The sequence below is a fragment of the Myripristis murdjan genome, chromosome 3, assembly GCF_902150065.1.
Source record: "Myripristis murdjan chromosome 3, fMyrMur1.1, whole genome shotgun sequence".
Classification (NCBI taxonomy): Eukaryota; Metazoa; Chordata; class Actinopteri; order Holocentriformes; family Holocentridae; genus Myripristis; species Myripristis murdjan.
Genome location: NC_043982.1, coordinates 6,092,344 through 6,107,073, shown reverse-complemented (window position 1 = coordinate 6,107,073; position 14,730 = coordinate 6,092,344). Strand labels below are relative to the sequence as shown.

Below are 14,730 nucleotides of genomic sequence, written 5' to 3'. Positions count from 1 at the left end.
GCTCGGTCACTGCTGATTTGTTCAACAACAAACACGTTCCTCTTACGAGGGAGTCCCCCCCCCAAACTGTAGCACCCACTGGCAAATTGATCACACATAAAAATCTGACAGACGTCACTTATTTCAACATACAAACTCTGAGAGGAGACTTGCTGCTGACACCACTGTATATTTTGTTGGAGGAGGATGAGAGAAGTTATACATTTGCTTTTGAAGATCGAAATGTTTTAAAGCTATGACAAGAGAACTAGTAAAAAAAAAGTTTTTTTCCACTTGCCTGTTTTTGTTATGACATACCCTAGTCGTATGCTGTGGTGGGCTGTTATGATAATTAATCTCCTTGTATAGTATGAACTGGCAGAACTGAGGTAGTATGGCATCTATACAGAGACATGAATAATATATCTGATAGAATAATTCACAAACATTTTCAGGGATTATTTAGTTTACAATGCCCAAAGTTGAACAGTTAGCCCGCCCTGTGTGCTACTGCCTGGAGATGAAAAATATCAGAAAAACAGGGAGTGTATCTTCAGTCATATTCAAATAAGCATCGTTGCAAGCACCGTTACAAAATATATTTTACTAAGAGAGGGACTGACGTTTTCCCAATGTCTTTGAATCAGTCTCCATGCATTTGAACAAAATCTCAGTGATGACTATGTGTGTCAAAACCCGCTGAGTCCTGCTGGCCGTCACAGTCTCCCTGTGGGACAGCCGCCGGCTCTCGTCTCGTCCCTGTGGGACAGTTTTTTTTCAGTCAGGTGGTTTGCTGCTCTCGGGACAACAAGCAAAACTCGTCCCTCTCGTGCTGTAGCTGCCTCTGCTGCCTCTCCAGCTCCTCCCTGTCTCTCTGCAGTTCCTCCCTCTGCCTGCTCAAGTCTCTGGACTCCTCCTCTTGTGCTCTCCTCAAGAACTCGATCTTCTCTCTCTCTGCGGCTGCCTCCCTGGCGTTTGCCACGCGGAGCATCTCCAGCAGCTCCCTCTGATGCTCCAGAGCCCGCGCCTCCTCCTTCTGGGCGCTTCTCAGAGCCTCGATCAGCTCCCGCTCCCTCTCAAACACTCGGATTTCTGCTTCGTAAAGTCTTGTACCCTGAGGCACATCTGTAAACAGACGCAAAAACCAGAGGCGTTTTGGTTTTCCAGTCAAGGATGGAACTACAAAGTATTGTTTCTTCACACTCGATATATTTAGGTACAGCCAAAGTGTTGTAGAGTCTGCCACTTAGCTTAGATTTGGTTATTACTGTTGTGATACATAAAGGCTTTCTTAAAATAAATATGTACAAACAGTGAGCTCTGATCATTTCATTTAAAGTTTGAGTTTGAGGCAAATTTACTGGTGTGAAAAATCCACCCATCTTGAAACTGTGGATGAATCAAAGGTGGTTTTGACAAAACATGCACTTTCAAATTATTCCTTTGGTGTGACTAAAAGTGCCATCAGATTAAAGCTGACAATCTGCAGCCTAAATGATCACACCAGGTGATACAGCCCTTTTGCTACAATTTGCCCAAAAGCAAAAACGTCTTAGGCGAAAATATCTAATGAAAGAGCCATTAATCAACCTTTAAGTATTGTCCCAGTATCGATATCAACGTATTTTGTCAAAGATGTTTTATCTTATTTGATTTTATCCATAATCGCTCAGCCCTAATATCAACTTGCCCTTGACAAGAAGGTAAGATATATGTACTTTGCCTGAGTATGATTCACTCATGAAGATGCTTCTGAAAAACAACATGAATTTGTAACATCCATAAACCACGGCACACTGAAAAGACCTACCTGAGCAATTTTCTTCTACTACTGTTGCCTCTTTAGTTGTGTTCATTTCACTGCGCTGTAACATGCCGGGTGCTGTTTTCTTCATGGTGCCCCCCAGCTCTGAAAAGGCCACAGGGTGTTTTTTGGACAGGTGCCGGTGCAGGTTGCTAGTGTTGCTGTTGTGGTGGATCTTTTTCTTGCAAATCAGACACACGGCACGCCTCTGGTTTTCCATGCGCTCAAAGTGGATCCAAATCGAGCTCCGTTTGCGCGATGTACGTATGTCACCGTTAGCTTCTTTTTGTTTCTTCGGGTCTACCGTGGCATCTTCTGCAGCTTCGATGATTTCATTGATTGCGCAGGAAATCTCCGCTCCGTTCACTGTGGTGATGTCAGAGTCCTCGTCCTCAAGCGCCACCTCCACTAATGAAAAGGAAGACAAGCTTGTCACAACCTGCTTTATCTCTCTGTTCCCATTACTTTACATGTGACTGAGTGATTAGACTACTAACTGTAAGCTTTAAAAGTTATTTACCACTCCACAAAAAGCAAAACAATCAGGTTTATTACCTACATCCCCATATTGCAAGCTACACATATAGCTACATATGACAGCAATATTAATTTTTGTATGTACTTTGTCCCTTTATTTCAGACAGCTAAAAACAGCTGGGTAGGTTTAGTTGAAACGGTGCATGATGTGACAATACTTTAGTTTTTACAGGAACTCAGTAAATACTTTAGTGGCATTGGTGGTCTACATGCATTTATAGATTTAAATGTGTCATAATAATGCATTGATATTGAATAGAAATTCACAGGACCTGTTGTATCGAGTCACATGTGAGATGATCAGGGATGTATGACATGAAAATGGCTACTAACATATATTTCCGGGTAAAACATATCATTGGGAATCTGAATTTTGACATATTACTAACATCAATGACTTTTTGCGAGATGTGGCTGTGTATATGCTATTTATCCTTGAATGAATCTCTCACCCTTGATGCCGTTTGTTCATTTTTGTCACTTGTCTGTAAGGCACAGACCTAATCACAGTTCATTTACTTGAACTGTCATGTCATTTACATGTCAAATTCTCATTTCTCATTCATTTCTAAATAAAGGGACCATTTCTGTGCTTTTCCAGCAGCAGGACATTATCCCACTGAGGAAACATCTTGTCACTTGAGGGAATACAGCTGCTTCAAAGCGAACACCTGGAATCATGAGCTCAGGGCTCGTGTCTAGACGGTAACCCTAGATTCACACAACTCTAGCACACTCTTGCATGTGTGCACTTGATTCAGCACAGCACTAGCACTTTACTCTGCCTGCTTCAAATATTCTAGTCTCATTAAGTTTGACATTGCAATACTTGTAGTCAATTTTCTTTTACTTACAGAGGTTCATTACTTTGGAATTCATACATTCATTTAGCGCAAACATCTACATCTCTGATTAATTTTAAGTCTAGACTAAAGTCCTATCTAATACACCAAGACTCTACAGCTTGTACCTAATTTCATTTTCACTTTTACTCTTCATTTTATACTGTTTTTTGGTGTTATAATATGGTATTTGTACTTTTGTTGATGTTGTTTCTGTCGTTAATTGAATTTTGAGTATTTTATTTTATTTGTTATATTATCGTTTTTGGGGGGAGGTTTCTTTGAATAAGCCCATTTTGGGTTTTTTACCTCTCCAGCACTTTCTGTATTATTGTTTTTTTTTTTTTAATCTATGTAATTGTCTCTGTATTATGGTGCAAATAAAAAAAAAGGCAATAATTCAGAATCACAACACATATTGAATCAGCAGCCAAGTATCAAGACAGTATGGAATATAGAGTTAAACAAATTGCCCCAGCCCTGCTGTTAACATTAAAAAAAGGCTTTGACGAATGAATGCAAGTCAATTAGAAATTCCCTCACCTTGCTAGGAAACAAAACTCTGTACGTAAAGGAATGTGCCACATTTTGGGTGGTCACTATTTGGGCTGATTGCTTAAGCTTAAGGTTAACAACACAGTACACAAGAACAAACAACTATCATGTAAAAAATCTAGCTACAGTTTCACAAATGTAGGGTTACCATGTAGACACGACCCTGTTAATAAGGAGCTCAGCGTTATTGTTTGTTCATAACACCACTATACTGTAAACATCGTGTAAACACAAATCCACTGTGGGAGTTTCCCTTCACTGTCCACTGACGATGGAGGAGATTTTACTGCTTTGCTGTCAAGTTCAAATCATTCTGATTCAGCTGTGAATTTGGCAGCTGGTGTTCATGTTAACATATGAATGAAGTACGTTGATAAGCTTCTATAAAATGTGCAATATCACCACTAAATCCTTACTGTACATAGAACTACTTGATGTATATATAACTTATTTTTATCTATATTGTAATTTATCTTTTTTTATTTTTTTTGTTCTTCACTATTACATGTTTGCACTAAAAAGGAGCTGCTCTTAATCTCATTGTACATGTGTATAGTGACAATAAAGGCATTATTCTATTCTATTCATTTATCCAGCAGGAGCCAGGTCGCTCAGTGAAGTGAGTGTGTGTGACAGGCGGGTGGAAACATCCGTACCGGAGCAGTACTGCTCGCCGTCCGCCTCGGCTTGCTGCTCCCCGTGTGGCCCCGGCTCCGCCTCCGGCACCGCCAGCAGCTCGGCGCTGGCGAACTCTGCGGGGTGTTTGATCCGCAGGTGCCGCAGCATGCTGGTGGTGTGGCCCTTGTGGATGAGGTACAGCATGCAGAGCAGACACTCGACCCCTTCCTCGTCTTTCACTCGGAAAAAATTCCACACTACACTCCTCTTCCGAGGCGCCATCTTGAGCTCCGCGATACTTCCTGTGTTCCAAGTTTTTTCCTTTTTTTTGTGTATATCTTTATTTGAAGTCATAAAGGAAGATTATAACAACATTGTTACTACGACTACCACTACTACCACTACTACTACTACTACTACTACTATTACTACTAATACTACTACTGCTATTATAACCAATAATAATAATAATAATAATAATAATAATAATAATAATAATCACTGACCAAATGTTACAGTAAACTCACTTAAAGACATTGAAACCATAGACATAAATACGTAGACGCCGCATCGAGTGGGTTTGCCCGCTGCTGCGATACGTCAACGTCACCGCCATATTGGATGTGGCAAGGCTGTGCTGTAAACTAATACAAGTAAATGTACTTAATTTCATAAAGCGCCTTTCTACAAAGAAATTTAAGTTAATGCCTCTCGTTTATACATTCACACACACTAATATACTTGAGAAACAGTTAGGCACCAAAAACAATGTATGTGATCTTCTCAGATGGCTAAGATAAGAAATAACAAGGGAGTCTAAACAAAGACAGTAAAGTATAATGCAATTAAGTTTAGATTTTCTACAAATTTTTATTTTACCTGAGTATGAGTCAAGCTTGTCTTTCAGCTCTTCATTTATGAGTTTCTTCCCTCTGAGATCCTCCGGGAGACTGCACACAGTGTTCTTTGCCCTCCTTTCTCTATCCTTTGCATTCCTCTTCTCTCTTTCCAGACTCTCCACCCTAGCCAAGGCATCACTAAGTCTGGCCCTTAGATCATCAGGTGATGAAGGCAGGACATAGGAGTGGTCCTAGTAGAAACAAAGGATGAAAATATTATAATTCATGTTTATATTACACTATTACACTCAATCACCCAGTCACAGTCAGCCACATCTTTGCTAGTACAAAGTGATGTCAACTGTCCCAGATTCTTTATCTCATCACCCCACATTTGTTCTGCCAGCACTGTGTGTGTGTGTGTCAGGGATACACATTCATGACTGACATGTTTTCATGTATGTGCATATGTGTATGCGAGTACGTCTGAAAATAGTGACAGAGTGGGCATGTCTGTTTGGTACTCACAACACTGGGTACAGGTAGGGCTTCATCAGTGTCTTGGACAAGCTGGGAACAGTCCACTGCCAGAGTCTCTTGAGCCTTCTTTGAGCTCTCAGTTGTCCTGGTAGCAACAGGCTAAAGTGAAGGATACAATATTTTAATTTTATCACAGTGTATTACAAAATACATAATTGATTCCTTCACACTCAGTAAAGAAAAAAATCAGCATGGTATGGCATTCATTTATTTAAACCTTACAGCCTATGGTGATATTCATACCCTGTGGAGGTGAGCTGGGAAACTGAAGACAGAAGGGACAACTCCATCTCTGATCCTGACTGTCTGACCTGTTCTGTCAAAGTCCTCCGGCTTGAAATGCTCACTGCAGAGCATGGAGGACGAGCTGGCAGAAAACCCCTCCCTCCGGAGAGCTACCTCCCACTGTTTCCTCCGAGCAGCATCTTTGGGAAACCTTCATAGTATGACAAAAGTTAGTGAAGCAAATGACAGCAATCTAACAAAAAGTTAGCCAAACAAATAACAACAATCTTACTAAAATGCTCGGAGCAATTGATTAAAATAAGAATGTCGACTTCATTGTTTGAAGGCGGGTTTGACGGCGCTATTTCATTGTTTATGTTCTGGTAATGTAAGATTGTTCTTCCTCCTGTTCCTTTCCGACTGTGAATGTGTAAACTGAATTATTAAATTATTAGCTGTATATGTTTTGATGAAAATATATACTACCATGGGCATAATAAATTAAAATAAATGAATGAATGACTTGTGCGCGGGAATACAGTGTTTTCCACAATGTCGACAAATTATGCTCTCAAAACGATGTTATAATGGCGAAATCATGCAGTCTGTCGGCCAAATACTATCAAAGGTAACTGTTAAGTCTTACCTGTGAAAGGTTATTCCCTGGGATTTGGTTTGGACAGTAAAACGATTCGTACACTTCCATGCAGCACATGAATGAGGCATCTTCTTCGCTCCGATTCTTCCCACATCCAATATGGCGGCGACGTTGACGTACGGCTCAGATGCGATGCGGCGTCTACGTATATATGTCAGACATTAATTGTTATTCTTTAGTCATGGCACAACTAGGTCAGCAGGGGTCGCTGTACTACTACACAATTTCCCTAGGAAGGTCATAACCACTAAAAGGGATACATCTGGGCACTGGATAATTTGTGCTTTTGAAATAAATGATAGATTTCTAATCCTAGGTAATATATATGGATATAATAATCTTAGCCAAAATAAAACTTTGTTGATTGAAATAGTAAGGAATGTAAAAGCTTTATTACAGAAGTATCCCACTGTAGATCTTGTCTTTGGAGGCGATTATAATATGGTAAAGGTTGAATGGCTTGATAGAGCACCTTCAAAATACCAAAGTCACCATTATAATCCTGTTCTAGTTGACTTCTGTAATGCATTCAATTTAAAAGATGCCTGGCGCACTGAAAATCCTAGTATGTAGGCTTAATGTTGATGTTAGAAAAACTCGAACCTTCTGAAAAGTGAGCCGTTTTATCAGGAAATCAAAGCAATGATTAAGGATATAGCTGAAGATACAAACCTTACAAATTATAGGGAGAAATGGGAATTTATCAAATATAAAGCATGCCAGATTTCCATCTCAAACAGTAAATTATTAAGTAGGGCTAGTAGAGGGAAAGAATTAATGATCATTAAAGAAATAAATTCTATTTGTAACAAGCCTGTATTGAGTGAGAGTGATAAACAAAAACTGATTCCACTGCAATCATCTCTTGATGAAATCTACATAAATAAGGCTAAAGGAGCTCATATTAGATCCAGGGCGATTGGATAGAGGAAGGAGAAAGGAGTTCTGCCTATTTTTGTAGACTGGAAAAAAGGACACAAGAGCGGAATGCTATAAAGACTTTATTAATTGATAGTCTAGAATGCACTGATCCTGCCAAGATTTCTAAGGAAATATATCGATTTTACAGTAGTCTGTACTCTTCCTCCTATTCAGATGTAGATGCTGAAGCTTTCTTTATGTATATTAAGGATTGGGTCCCCAGAGTGGATGAAGATTTCAAGAATCTATGTGATGCAGCCATCACTATGGATGAAGTAGAAAAAGCAATGTCATGCCTGTCTTTAGACAAATCACCAGGCTCAGATGGTCTAACTAGTAACTTTTATAGGCATTTCTGGCAAGACATTAAAGACCTTGTTTTCCATGTGATAAAAGAAATTTCTGAAACCCACATTCTGCCAACTATGATGAAGCAAGGAATCATCACTCTCATTCATAAACCTGATAAAGACCCAAAAGTAATTGACAACCTTAGACCTATAACCCTGCTTAATAATGATTATAAAATGTTTACTTACATTTATGCCAATAGATTGAAAACATATATCACACAAATCATCTCAGAGACACAGTCAGGCTTTATTAAAGGGCGCTCAATTCATAATAACATACGGCTTGTGCTTGACCTACTGGATTACAGCTCTTTAATTGAAGATGAGGGTTTTATTTTATTTTTAGATTTTTTTCAAAGCTTTTGACACCATTGAACACAAGTTTATGTTTCGCACTTTAGAATTAATTGGGTTTGGGAAATCTTTTATAGATGTAGTTATAGACTCCTTTATAAGAACACTACTAGCACAGTTGTTCTACCACAAGGTATGTCTCCAAGATTCTCGATCAATAAAGGAATCAAACAATGGTGTCCAATTTCTTGCCTACTCTTCATAATTGCAGTAGAGATGCTCTCCATTCTTTTTAAAAAGACTGACTTTGAGAAACTAACAGTTTTAGGTCAGCAGCTGGTGATAAGCCAACTTGCGGACGACACAACAATTTTTATGAAAGATGGCAGTCAGCTTCCCGAAATCCTACAAACAATTGGTTTCTTTTCAAAGGCCTCTGGCTTAAAACGAAACCTTAAAAAAATGTGAATTATTGGCAATCCATGACTCCCCTCTGTCTACCAGAATTTCCAGAATTTCCCCGTTTGGGATCAATAAAGTATATCTATCTATCTATCTATCTACAATTCATAACATCCCTGTCAAATCGACTGTGAAATACTTAGGTATACACATTACTAAGGACAGTAGCGCTCTAACCACTCTTAACATCTGGAATAGTCTGGAATAAATGTAAGTCACTTTTGAATATGTGGTCTCAAAGAGGCATCTCTATTATCGGTCGGGTCTTTCTTACAAAAATGGAGAGCATCTCATGGTTCATTTACCCGGCTTATTCAATGTCACTTCCTGACAAGGTGATAAATGCTATAAACCAGTCTAACCTTAATTTTATCTGGAAAAGAAAGACACACTACATTAAAAAAGGTGTAATGGTGAAAGAGTATACTGAAGGTGGTCTCAAAGCCATTGATACTGAATGCATTAATGGCACAATTAAGATTAATTGGCTGCGTTCCTTTTTTCAAAAAATAGGAACGCATCCCCCTAACGCATATCCCTAAACTAATTTTTGAAAAACTAAGAGGTCACTGATTCTTGAGAATTTGGATAAATCATGTCCCAGTAAGAAAAATCCTATTTCTGCTGGAAATTTACAACATTTTAATGAATAAAAAGAATCAAGGGCATAATCAGGGGGTCCTTTGCACATTTGTAAGGTTTTTTCATAGGTTTATTTTTAATTTGTATTAATTTAATGATTATATGTTGGCCCATGGCCTACAAAACCAGTTGTCCTCGGATAGGAGATAATCATTTCAACTTGATTAAAACAACAAAAAGTAATAATTTCATTGAATGATATCTTTACCACATGAAAGAGTACATCATAATATGTATTAAAAACTTCAAACAATGGGTTTTGAACAATATTTACTATTATTTTGTGGTTGCTCACAATGTGTCCCAGATATTCGTCACCACCGTCAGATATATATTTAAAAAATAATAATAAAAAAACTACAAGGTCAATTACATTCCTGAGGAGCCCTTTTCAAACCTTCAGCTCTACTGCATGCTTCAAGACCGCTCAGGCTCCTGGAAGTTTTCTATTTTCTCTTAAATCTCTTCATATTTTTGGACACTGCTACTGTCACAACCATAAATTGTCAACACCGTCACTTCTGTATAAAAAATATAAAATTAGATTATGGAATAAATGTATACTTTTTAAGAAGAGGTCTGATGCAGATAGCAACAGGGTGAAAACAAGCTGGCTAATGTGAACAACTCATGCTTATCATGTGAAAGAGCAGGTTTTTGTCACCACCGTCAGACGTCACCACCGTCAGGTTTTCTGTGTGACGGTGATGACTGAAGTCTGGAAAATGCTTATAACAGTGCTCAGGATTCTTATTTTTTGTACCAAATAGTTAAATAAAGTTGTTCCATGTTGTTCCAGAAGCCATTGACTTGAGTGGTATAAATTTTGGAAATGTATGTTTTAATGAGGCGACTGTCACCACCGTCAGATTAGTGTCACCACCGTCAGAGGCAGTTATATTGGTTTTAAATGAATATGCTTACAATATGTTTCTTTGGTGCTGTTGAGTTATTAAAGTAATAGTCTCTTTAATACAAAAATATGTTTTTCAAATTAAAAAAAAAAAAACATTGCGGTGACGGTATGTTGACAAAATCAAAGTAGCCTAATAACTGGAAAAACCTATTTTATAAAAAAAATGCAAAATGAGGAGGTTGCACCGGTACATTGCTGAACAGCCAAGACCTTAGCCTATAATGATATATCTTCAGATTTTGTAATTTAACGCACTTTTTTTTTTTTTTTTTTTCAAAATTAAAACCCGTTTTATCCAAATTACCAGAATCAGTGAGGTATCAGTCTCCCTCTGAGATGTGATTATGACTCCAGAAAACTCCCCATCAAACTCTCTACATTCTATCAACAGGTTTTACTTTACTGGAAAATGATTTGTAGCCATAACTTTAGTCCCCATGTCATCCCACACTGGAACTGCAGATTTATAGCCTCTAGAAATAAGTCTTTGTTTAACCAAAAGTGGCTAGAAAAAGGTATATGGTCTGTAATACATTTATTGGAAGATCACAGAATGTTTATTATGACTTATGAACATTTTTATGGCAAATTTCACTTGAATGACCGCAGACAGTTTGACGTTGTTGTCAAAGCAATTCCACAAGCAACTATTGTGTCTGCTTGTAATCTTTATCAAAGTAAGGTAATTCCTTGCCTTCTCAATCTTTTGATAAATGGATATGATCTCATTAGCTCAAACTTGTGTATTTCCACACTTAGGAAATTCTTTGTTGAGAAATTTTATCCTTTCCTGTCAAATAGAAATTCTATTTTACTGTGTTTCTCCAAAGTGGAAGCTGAGCAGTTGAAAAACAAATTCTTTACCTTTCCAATAGCGCCAAAGACAAAGGAGGTTCACTTTAAGATAATTAATAATATTTACCCTTCTGGAGAACTTCTTAGTCATTGGTTTGGTTTGGAGAGCAGGAACTGCACGTTTTGCGATGAATGCTGTGAATCTACTGAACACATATTTTATGACTGTAAATTTGTTAAAGCTCTGTGGGAAGATGTGCATTACTGGCTGTATCCTAAATTTGACAGTTTCTATGAATTAACTAAAGAAAATGTGATGTATGGTTTAATTAGAATAGACAGAACGCAAGACCTAGCAATTAATGTTATTATAGGGAAATTCTTTGTGCATAAGAATAGAATCCTGAAGACTATACCTAGATTCTGTGCTTTCCAGAAAGAACTTTGTCATTAGTTCTTATCTCTGAAATGTATGACGAAAAGGAATGCATTGAAACTTTCTAACTTAGTGAATGAACTGAAGCTCAGTGAGGATCTCTTGTAGTTGTACCTGTGTTTCGCTTTTTGTTTTCTTTTCTGTCTGTCTTTATGTTATCCCCCCAATAATTATTTCTGATGTTTGCTCTATTCCTTGTATGAATCCTTGAAAAGCTTGTGTGCTTTGTAAAGGAACAATTGTTTAATAATAATAATAAAAAACATAACAAAAACAAACATTCATTGTTTTCCTGTTTCCGAGGTCACGTGCTACAAACAGTAAAGCGTGACGTCACATTAGAAAACTAGAGACAGGCAGAAAGTTTAGGACAATTTCTTTGCTTTTTTAATGGGAATTTAAAGAATATATATAAAGTCTATCAAACTTTTAAACATTAGATAAAGTAATAAAACTGTCAGCCTGTGCTGTGAACTCTTTACAGAGGAATGACTGATGTCTTTTATTCTCTAATGATTTTATATTAATGGAGGCTATTTTTTCCCAATGATATCTTTTATTCGTTTTTTTTTTTTAATGCATAGCCCTGGTTCTTTGTACATTATATTTAACGCGTCTGAAATGTTTGTATATTTGAATGTATTTTCAAAAAATCTCATTTTTTTTGCTCCCCATAAAATAACAGAATTCTACCAGAAAATATATACCCCAGAGCAACATAAAAACATTAAGAAAATACTGATTGCATTGTGGGTCTTTAAGACGATACATCTCCTGGCAACAATGTTGTTTAAGACTTTAAATCAATCAACCAATCTTTATTTATATAGTGTCAAATCACAACAAAGGTTATCTCATGATGCTTTACAGGAAGAGCAGGTAAAGACCACGCTCTACAAATGACAGAAGAAAACAAACAAAGAAAGCCAACAGATTCCCTCCTGAGCATGCTCTTGGAGACAGTGGCAAGGTAAAACTCCCCTTTAACAGGAAGAACCCTCCGGTAGAACCAGACTCAGGGCGGGCGGTCATCTACCTCGACCGGTTGGGTGGAGAGGTGAGAGAGAGAGACAAAGAGAGAGAGACAGGGAAATAAGGGCAAACTGGGACAAATGACAACAACAGAAGACCAGAGTATCCTGACAGGTAATCTAGATGGTAGTGACACGCAGCATCCAGCCTTCTGGTCTGCAGCTGGATGACCTTCCAGGATGAGCAGGACAATATGACCTAGACAAGACACAGAAAGCACAACGAAAGCAAAGGGGCCGAGGACAACAATAACATGCACCGAGTAAAAAGGAGAGGAGTTGGAATCGGAGGGGTGGGGGTGGGGATGGAGGGGTATAGAGGGGGAGAGGAAGAGAAAAGAAGAAAAGAGAAGAAGAGGGAAGAAGAAGATGGGGACAGAGGAAAGTGCTCAGATCATGATATGAAGTCCCCCGACAGTCCAGGCCTATAGCAGCATAACTAAGGGCTGGTCCAGGGCAACCTGGGCCGACCCTAACTATACGCTTTGTCAAAGAGGAAGGTTTTAAGTCTACTCTTAAAGGCAGAGAGAGAATCTGCCCTCCAAACCGAGACCGGAAGTTTGTTCCACAAACGTGGAGCCTGGAATTGGAAGGATCTGCCTCCTGTTCCAGTCTTAGAAATTTGGGGAACCACCAGTAAACCTGTTTTTTGAGAGCGCAGTGCCCTGGCAGAGATCAGTTAACTCCTTTTTTCAGTTCTTATGTTTGAAGAAGTCCTAGATAATATACCACTACCTGCAAGCCTCTGCCACGGACAATAATACCAAAACCAAATGAGGACAGTTTGTAGACTGAGAATTGGATGCCAGTCTCTCTCTCTCTCTCTCTCTCTCTCTCTCTCTCTCTCTCTCTCTCTCTCTCTCTGTATATCTATATCTATATCTATATAGACCTATAGATACAGATATAGACATATGTATATACATATACATACATATGTATGTACATGTATATGTACACAGGGTACACCTGGATGCAGCTGTACCCTGTACAGAGATTTGTCCACCAGCCAGGCTCAGCTGGACCAGTCTAACCTGATCTCAGAGCAGTGAAAGACCAGGTCCAGCGTGAACCTCAGCTGATGGAACTGACCTCAGGTCCCGTCTCCGTATCAAGGAGCAGGCGCAGGCGGTATGGCTGTAACGGCAACGACCCGTGGTCCAAAATACGGTATTCATCCCCTGTTGAGAAGCCACGGAGCAGTCATTGGCGCATCTTGGCGGCGCAGTTCGGACAGCAGCACGGTCCTTGCGACCAGATGTTCAGCAGGCCAATGCCACGTCTCCATGACATCCGTGACGCAGGCGCCGTCTCCTCGTAGCAGCAGAGAGCGCCTGCATCACTCAGGATCACCAGTCTGTGGCCTCTAGTCTCTGCGCAGGCTGCACCGACCACCGGAGACCGGCCTGAGGACACACCTGCTGTGCAGCTGGCAGAGCCAGCTGGAGAGCACGCATGGGAAAGACGAGACTCGCTTGGTCTTTGCTCAGTCTAAGACCGGACTGAAGAGAGTGAAACACTCAACAGCTGAACTTGGAGACTCTCCTATGTGTAAGCTCTCCAATGGAGAGTTTACACATGTGTATGTGTAGGTTCTCCAATGGAGAGCTTACACATACTATGTTGGGCCACACTTTGACAAGGCGACCCAAACCGGTTGTTAGACCAGTCAAAGACCAACACCAGCATGTGTGCTGGACACACACCTGCTGACCAGCAACAGGTATGTGACACACACCTGCTGCCGACCTGGCCTTTTAAAGACTCCGACTGACGTCACAGTCAACCAAATGATGACATCGCACGCGCAGCACAGACAACACCTGGAACACTGCTCAATATTTTACAATCACCTGCACTGGTTTGTGACGGACGGCATGACGTCACAGTGGCTACAGCTCCACATTCTGCATTGTTGAATTTTGTGTGTGTGTGTGTGTGTGTGTGTGTGTGTGTGTGTGTGTGTGTGTGTGTGTGTGTGTGTGCGGGGGTGGGGGTGGTGGTGGATGGTTAACACCATAAGAGATTCTCAGCGTAAATGAGGAACGACCAAGTGGAAACCGAGAGCAAATACAACTGAATTCAATGAAATTAACATCGCATAATCCTATATTTTGCACAAGAGGTGGGGAGAGATTCTCTGATTGGCTTTAAACTGCTGATGAAGAATCGGCAGTTTTTGCAGAATTAGTTTGTGCAAAGTCAGCTTTCATTTTGGAATGATCCTCTCAAGTGGAGAGAGCTGCGAGCTGGTCTCGGATCATTTGACACCAGTGTTAAATG

General features: G+C 39.5%; 1 protein-coding gene across 1 annotated transcript; it reads right to left on the bottom strand.

Annotated features, from left to right (window-relative positions):
- Positions 1 to 153: 153 nt before the first annotated feature.
- Positions 154 to 6,707, bottom strand: LOC115379049 (myosin-14). The gene is made up of 7 exons (XM_030079720.1): positions 6,586 to 6,707; positions 5,958 to 6,150; positions 5,703 to 5,813; positions 5,215 to 5,425; positions 4,374 to 4,673; positions 1,790 to 2,191; positions 154 to 1,104 (listed from the first exon to the last, which is right to left on the bottom strand). The coding sequence occupies exons 1-7, from the start codon at positions 6,663 to 6,665 to the stop codon at positions 761 to 763; spliced, it is 1,641 nt and encodes a 546-aa protein (XP_029935580.1). The 5' UTR covers positions 6,666 to 6,707; the 3' UTR covers positions 154 to 760.
- Positions 6,708 to 14,730: the final 8,023 nt, after the last annotated feature.

Excerpts from the sequence above, each read along its gene's own strand:
- LOC115379049 (XM_030079720.1), bottom strand. The coding sequence starts at position 6,665 with ATGCCTCATTCATGTGCTGCATGGAAGTGTACGAATCGTTTTACTGTC. Across the intron at positions 5,814-5,957 it reads TCCCAGCTCACCTCCACAGG|CCTGTTGCTACCAGGACAAC; the intron begins GTATGAATATCA and ends CCTTCACTTTAG. Across the intron at positions 5,426-5,702 it reads CCCTACCTGTACCCAGTGTT|GACCACTCCTATGTCCTGCC; the intron begins GTGAGTACCAAA and ends TGTTTCTACTAG.